This window comes from Rattus norvegicus, chromosome 1, assembly GCF_036323735.1.
Source record: "Rattus norvegicus strain BN/NHsdMcwi chromosome 1, GRCr8, whole genome shotgun sequence".
Lineage (NCBI taxonomy): Eukaryota > Metazoa > Chordata > Mammalia > Rodentia > Muridae > Rattus > Rattus norvegicus.
Window position 1 is genome coordinate 61,885,250 of NC_086019.1, and position 7,407 is coordinate 61,892,656.

At 45.4% G+C, this 7,407-nt stretch overlaps 1 protein-coding gene across 1 annotated transcript; it reads right to left on the reverse strand.

Annotated features, from left to right (window-relative positions):
• Positions 1 to 4,741: 4,741 nt before the first annotated feature.
• Positions 4,742 to 6,708, reverse strand: LOC134484873 (sperm motility kinase Y-like). Its single transcript, XM_063280754.1, has one exon. It carries the CDS (start codon positions 6,560 to 6,562, stop codon positions 5,033 to 5,035), a length of 1,530 nt encoding a protein of 509 aa, XP_063136824.1. The 5' UTR covers positions 6,563 to 6,708; the 3' UTR covers positions 4,742 to 5,032.
• Between the last annotated feature and the right edge of the window lie 699 nt (positions 6,709 to 7,407).

Here is a 7,407-nt window from a genome sequence, read left to right on the forward strand (position 1 = left end):
CCCTCTCTTGTTCTTCCTTGAGATGTTTCCTGCAGAAATAAAAGATCCAGGCAATCCATGACATGGGTTTGAACATTTTCTCGACATTTTATTCATTGCCTGATAACTAAGACAGGGTAAAATTTATTTATTTATTTATTTATTTATTTATTTATTTATTTATTCATTCATTTGTTATACATACGTACAGGGTAGCTGTATTTAGAAAGACCAGAGAGGTCATCAGATGTCATTAGAGACATTTGTGAGCCTCCATGTTTGCTGGGATTTGAACTCAGGACCTCTGGAAGAGCATTCAGTGCTCTTAGCAACTTACCAATCTTTCCATTTTCCAGGCTAACTTTTTTAGTTCCAATAATTTCTTCTTTATTCAGGTTACATCCTGATCCCAGTCCTCTCCCTCTTCCCTTCCCAGTCCCACCTTAAAATCCTTTCTACCATAATGCTCTCCCTTCTCTTTGGACAAGGGGAGAGTCCCTTGGGTACCACACCACCCCGGGACTTCTAGTCCCAGGTGGACCGAGCACATTCTGCCCCACAGATTTACAATCAGGCAGTCCGGGTATGGGGAACAGATCCAATGCAGGCAACACAAACAGACAGTCCTGGATCTACTTGTCAGATGACCCACATGGAGACCAACAGCAGATAAATAACCCGGCTCTGGGGTTGGTTGCACAGGCTCTAGCATACTCCATGGTCCAAGGTATCTGACGGTAGGGGACTTCTTGTAGTGTTTTAACCCAACCAGTTTGCTTGGCACTCTCCCCCACTCTTCCACAAGACTTCCCGAGCTCCATCTGAGGATTGGCTGTGGCTTTCAGCTGCTGAGTGAAGCCTCTGGAGACAGGTGTGCTACTTTTCTGTCTGCAAGTAAATCAGAAAGAATATCATAAATAGCGTCAGAGGTTGTGTCTGTCACATGAGACAGATCTCACTTTGTGTCAGTCATTGATTGGTTGGTCCCTCAATATCTGCTTTACCTTTATCCCTGCACACTTACTGGCAAGACAGATTTCGAGTTGAAGGTTTTGTGAATGTATTGATTTCGAGTTGAAGGTTTTGTGAATGTATTGATGTCTCCTTCCTCTTCTAGAAGTCTTTCTTGTTACAGGAGGTGGCCATTTCATTTTCATGCTCTGGTAAGCCTGCAAGGGAGGCTTTGTGTTGGGTCCAGTAGTTAAAAGCAAGACCTGGGAAGAGGAACTGCAGAGTTGTGATCTAGGACTTCCTGCAGCAGCCAGCTCTGGGTCCTTGGAGCCTAGGCAGGCTTTGCAGTCATAGAGCTCCATCCACTGCCCAAGTCCCATCCTGACACCTTCTCCATCTCTATTACAGACCATTGTAATTCTGGCATAGTCGCTCTGTCCTGGGCCCAATAGGCCATCCTACCCTGGAAGAACAGAGAGTTCAAGGACGGCCAAATTTCACTTAAGCAAACTTGTTCTCAGACTGTGTGGTTGCTCTGTCTTAGCTCTCATAACACACTTTCCTCTACGTTGTCTTAGGCTGTATCCTCCAAGCATCCCACCATGCATCAGCTCCATATACTGACGAACCTACCTTAGGGTCCCTGATAATTCCAGATACTTTAATGTTCTCCCAGGATGGACTGTGGGCTCTTGTGTGGATCACATTGATCCTATAAGTCCTTGGGAGCCTCCATGCCATGGCATAGGATGTCTCTGAATCCGCACTGGCCTGAGGGATTCCATCTGGCACAGGATTCTCTCCCTATTGTTGAATTTTGGCACTTATGTTTTTCAGGAATGACTCTGCATGTGGTCAACACAAACTACCCTGGAAGACCAGAGACTTCAAGGACGGCCAACTTTCACTTAAGCAAACTTTTTCACAGACTGTGTGGGTCCCATCAGCAGAGAGTAGCCTCCACATTGCAATGATGTGCAAACTTCTGCCTTTCAGCCATGATGGACTTTAGGATATACCCTGAGGACCCTACACAAGCCACAGGTGGGTGATGGGTAAATTGGGCATGTTATTGGGTCAGGTCTTCAGTGCAGTGCCTTAAGCTGACAGCCTTTTGGGAGGGCATATGCGTCTCTATTAAATGAACTGGTTCCACTGTTGGCCTGGACTCTGCTGTGTCTGCCGCTCATGCTCTCCTCCAAGTCTCTAACTGTCCCTAACTCTCCTTGACTGGCTGGTCAATCAGTCTTCATTCTACTCTAGAGCCATTCTACAAACACAGATCCCAGACTGTCCTCTCCGACGTTTAACAGGGCTGATGGTTTAGTGTCCTGGGTTCCCTATGGGGTTGCAAACTCAAGTTTCTTAGGTCCCTATGTGTCTGACAAAAAGCCTTTAGAACAAGGTAGATGTGAAGAAATCAGGAAATAAACTCCTGCAGTACTTCATGTCTACCACTGGAGGGCTCTACACTTTTCTGGTCCTGGTGTGCTACTCAGCAAACCCTCTCACTGGAAGGCTCTGTGCCTGAAGCAGAGAACCTCTGCTAAACACAATGTTACCAAGAAACTGGCTGTATCTTCATGGCAGCCTGTAGAAGATTCTCCACGACCCTGAGGACCCAGTTGGAAAACTTAGGTAGGCAGGGTGTGGGAGCCACCAGGGCTGTATGGAGACCTTACCCAGAATTTAATCTCCAGCTGTGCATTCCGATTAACATGACCCACACTCCTATGAAGGTCTCTGGGTGGCTCCTGATATGAGTTGGGGGAGGGGAGAGGACAAGGAAGCTGGGTCAAGACAGAAGCACTGTCCTTACTCACTGCGTCTGGGCTTGTTCCTGCCCTAACTGGGAAGCAGGAACCAAACACCCACTCCTCATAGGACTGTCCGTGATGAGGCCAGCTGAGGTTCTGAACTGTCAGCAAGAAAGACAGGAGCTGTATGTGCCACAAACCAGAGCACAGTGTCCCGCATAAGCCCATCTCTCAAATGATGCCATCTCCTCCCCGGAGTGGCTCCAGTCTGGGTTAGGAGTGTGTCATGTATTCCGAGCTCTCTGCTACACCTGCAAACTCAGCAATGGTGCCTTCTCATGCTCATCTATACTGAGCCTAGGGAGCAGCCAGAGGTCATACTCATGGGAATTCAGACTCAGTTCAATCTGCTATCCTGTAGCCCATGAGTCTGGACTCAACTTTAGTGGTCAAGGCCAGTGGTTTATTTCATGGACAAGACTTTGAGAATGTTAGTGACACATTGTATGCCCTTGGCTGGCCTTCACACTAATAGCCCTGAGTGACCATTCCAGCCTGCACCCAGGGATTCAGATCAGCATTGGCCAGATCAGGCTCTTTGCTACCTGTTCCTATAGCTCACCTCCACTGTAGTTCATGTGTCCTGGCTGCTGCAGCTGCTCCAGAAGCTACCAGATGTCTTCCCACAGAATCCTGTAGTCCCTGTGGGCTCATCCACAGACATCTCACACTCTCCCTGCTGGGAGTTAGGCTGGATGCCTGCTGTGTGGGAGCTGCCTTGGCTTGTGGAGCAGAGTCAGAAGCAGTGGAGGAGATGTTGTTTGCTGCTCTTAATGTCCTCAGTGCCCAGGGATTGCCTGTGGTGTGGTTGTGGTCCAGCTCCAGTTAATCACTGATATAAATTCAGCCCATAGAAGCTGCGTACCCCATGAGGCACAGGGAGGCCCATAACTGAGGGGGAACCATGCAATCCAGGACCCTGTTGGGATCAGGGAATATTCCAGGACCCCTCTCACGCAGGATGCAAGGCTAGGAGCTCTGTGTGCCCTGACACAGGGGCATGGGACCGTGACTCCCATGAAATGCTCCTTCATACCTATTACATCATCAGCTTTGAGAAGGTCTTCCTCAGTAAGAACATTCCACACTGCTTGCCTCTGCCATCTTGCTCTCTTTTCCAGGGCTGCATGCCCTTAGGAACATTGACATGTCTTCTATGAAAATTAATATTCTGTTAAATCATTTTGATAAACAGTTCTCAGCATGATATCTGTGTCCAGAAGTAGTCATCAGCAATTCTCATGGGGACAGGGAATCAAAATATTCCCCCTGCTCTTCATCCTCCTCTTTCTTCTCCTCTTCCTTCTCTTACTCCTCCTCCTCTTCTTTCTCCTCCTCTCTTCATCTTCCTCCTCCTCCTCCTCCTACCCTCCTCATTCTTCTCCTCCTGCTGCTGCTGTGCCTAATGCTGCTTCTGCTATTGTTGCTACTCCTGTTGCTGCTGTAGTTTCTGCTCGTGTCTTTTCCATTGCCATGTGTCTGAAATCACCTACTGTTTATACTGAGGACATGAAAGAATTTCCAGATGACACTGTGAAATAGACAAGACAATTTATTCCAAGCAAAAAAGACAGTGAGGTAGAATACTTAGCTTACCATTTGGGGCTTTGATTTGCCTTACTATATTATAACTTCTTTTTTCTACTTCTCAGTTGAGGTCTTTGAAAGAAACCATTTAGAACTACTACCTATAAAATTCAATAAATCACTAGGTCTTAGCAACAAAAAAAACCAGTATGCAAAACAATATGCATGCATGCAGGATTCTGACCATCAACAATAACCCACAAACTAGGTTGTTGATACTTATTCAATGACAAACCTTGTTAATTAGTTTTGAGGCTTAATGGAATGGGATGTTACATTTGAAAACATAAGACTCTGTTCTGCAGCACTTGTGATTGATGACCACATGTGAAAAGATCAGTAGCCCCTGGAGGAGTCCATGAGCCCATGAACCTCTTGTCCTCACCCTGTGGGAGCTATTGGCCTAAAGGGGAGCTGGAGTCCATCTGAAGGGATGGGCCAACTAGAAAACTCTGTAGAGTGTGGAACTCATCAATCCTATTGGGTCCCTGCTGGGAAGAGGAGAAATCAAGAAGAGTGAGAAGGCTTGGTGTTGGGGAAACCTCATAAAGAACTTAGAGCAGATACAAGGTAAGAATTGTGGGGAAAATGGAAACCAAAGACAAGAGGAAGGACCAGCATAGAGCAAACTGAAAAGGACAAAGCACAAAGTTACGTGGGCTATGCCTGCTGCTTGTTCTCTGGACTCTGCCTGTGGCTCATTTCTGGGGGGAGATTCTGTTCTGCCCCAGGCGAGGTTTCTTTCTCCTTGGCATGCAGCAACACAGCTTTATCAGGGCATTTGCTATATTCCTGGTCCACCCCTTAAAACTTCTGTGCCGGACCCTGCTGGGGATGGGCTTATCCTCAAATGGGGCTCTGTGGGAGAGTGGGTTGTCTTCTTTGATTTCCTTTTTGCTACTCTTCTCACTGAAGATGCTTGTTGTTTGAATGCATGGGACACTCACGGCACATTTGTGATAGTGGTCCTGTGTAGGTGTCATCGGTAGAGGCCTGAGACGACCAGCCACAGTGTATCTTTTGCCTCCTTTTTGATGAGCATTCTGGCCATAGTGAGATACGTGACCATGGGAGGATGACACCCGCAAGGTGCCAAGGACTGGCAGGCTTCCACTCCTCTTTGGTTCTAATCTAAAAGCAGCAGCAGGATCAAGGCTAGGGAATGGGGCTGCAACGGGACTCACTTGCTGTGCCTGGGTTGTGCAGCCATCCCCCTGGAGAGCCTGCTTTTGTAGAAAGAAATAAGTTGCCATTTCCTCATTATATTTTCTTTGTTTTAAAGAGTGTTTTACTACAGAGGCTTGGAATCCAATGCTTTTCATGGCATCCAAAATGGCCGGGTCTGGTGTGAGGGTAAGCAGTTCTTCATAGGGACCTATCAATCCGTTCCAGTGTTCTTTGAACCAAGGGTGTTTCATCGCCTTTCTTGCTGTTGGTCTAAAGTTGGGATTTACCCTCAGTAATTTACTAAGGAGGTCCTCCAGTTCTTTTGAAACCCCACAGGGAGCAGGATATACCCCTGCCACTACTTGTCTTTGCAGTTCTTGGATGATCACTGAATCAAATGGGAGCTTTCCCACTACCATACAGTACAAGACCACTCCTATAATCCACATATCATTCTTCGGCCCGTCATACCGATGGCCAAGGAGGAGTTCAGGGGAACCAAAGGAGTACGTGCCGCAGTGGTGGTTTAGCATTTTTCCAGGTTGAAATTGGGTGCTAAGCCCAAAGTCGATGACTTTGACCTTTTTGTTTTTATCAATCATTATATTGTCCAGTTTGAGGTCTCGGTGAACAATCCCCTTTCCATGGCAGTAGCTCACTGCTGACAATATCTGTTCAAATATTTGCCGGGCCTCATCCTCCTCTATGTGCCCTGACTCTCTGATGTACTGGTAGAGTTCTTGGCCTTCCACCAGCTCCATTATGAGGTATATTCTCGTTTCCTTTTCAATAACTTGTATGAGAGACACTATGTTGGGGTGGTTGATCTTTCTCATTATGTTTGCTTCCTTCATGGCTGGCTGGAACCACTGCTTGTCCTTTCGCAGAACTTTGACAGCCACCGGGGTTCCTGTGAGCCGGTGGTGGGCCAGGAGGACTTTGGCGTTGCCCCCTTGCCCAATTGTCCCCAATACTTGGTATTGGGAATGGAAGTTGCCCTCCTCAGAGATACTGGGCTCGGGTGTAGGGGTTGGTAACTCCTCCTCAGTCTCTGTAGGCATTTTATCAGTACTAATGCTACCTAAAAATAACAAAAATGGAATCAAATAATGAAAAAGATGGAGCAATATAGGAGCTAAAATTACACTTGTGGTACCTAAAAGAAACAAACAAAAGAAAAAGAAAAAAAAACAAACAAAGACAAAGTAAAAACTAGACTAGAAAAATAGAGCAAAATTATGAAAAAGTTAAGGGGAAAATATGAATAGTCATAGGTAAAAGCCACCCAAATAACCAACCCCAAAAGAAAAAGCCAAGAGCACACACATACTAAATGCAATGATGAAAATAAAAATTGTCATACTACAATAGGATTGGGCGGCCAAAGATGGTCAATACTATGCATAGATGTTCATTGAAGAAAAGAAACAGATGAAAGAAACGAGAGGAGAAAGACTGAATATAAGACAAAACAAACAAATGTAAAAAGCCAACACTTAAGGGAAAACTCCATTGAATTTCAGGACCTAGTGATCCACAAAAATCCACAACTCTCCAGAGCAAAATACTGAAAATTAAAATTAACCAACCACAAGGAATAAGGCAGTTAAATATCAGTGAATAGTAAACCTTAAACAAAGGACGAAGAGTCAAAGTGTCACAAAGGGCAAATTTGTATCAAGTCTAAGCCAATGATTGCTTGTACTCAATAAATAGAGAAACAGGAATTATGTAAAAGGATGAAACCGCAGGACATTGAAAATGGAGATTGAGTTAATCATCCGACTGCAGAACCGTAAATAATCAAAGCAGTAATATAGCATGTGAGAACATAAAAACCACTAAAAAATGAAACCAGCAATCCATAATAAATAAATAAATGAATAAATAAATAAATAAATAAATA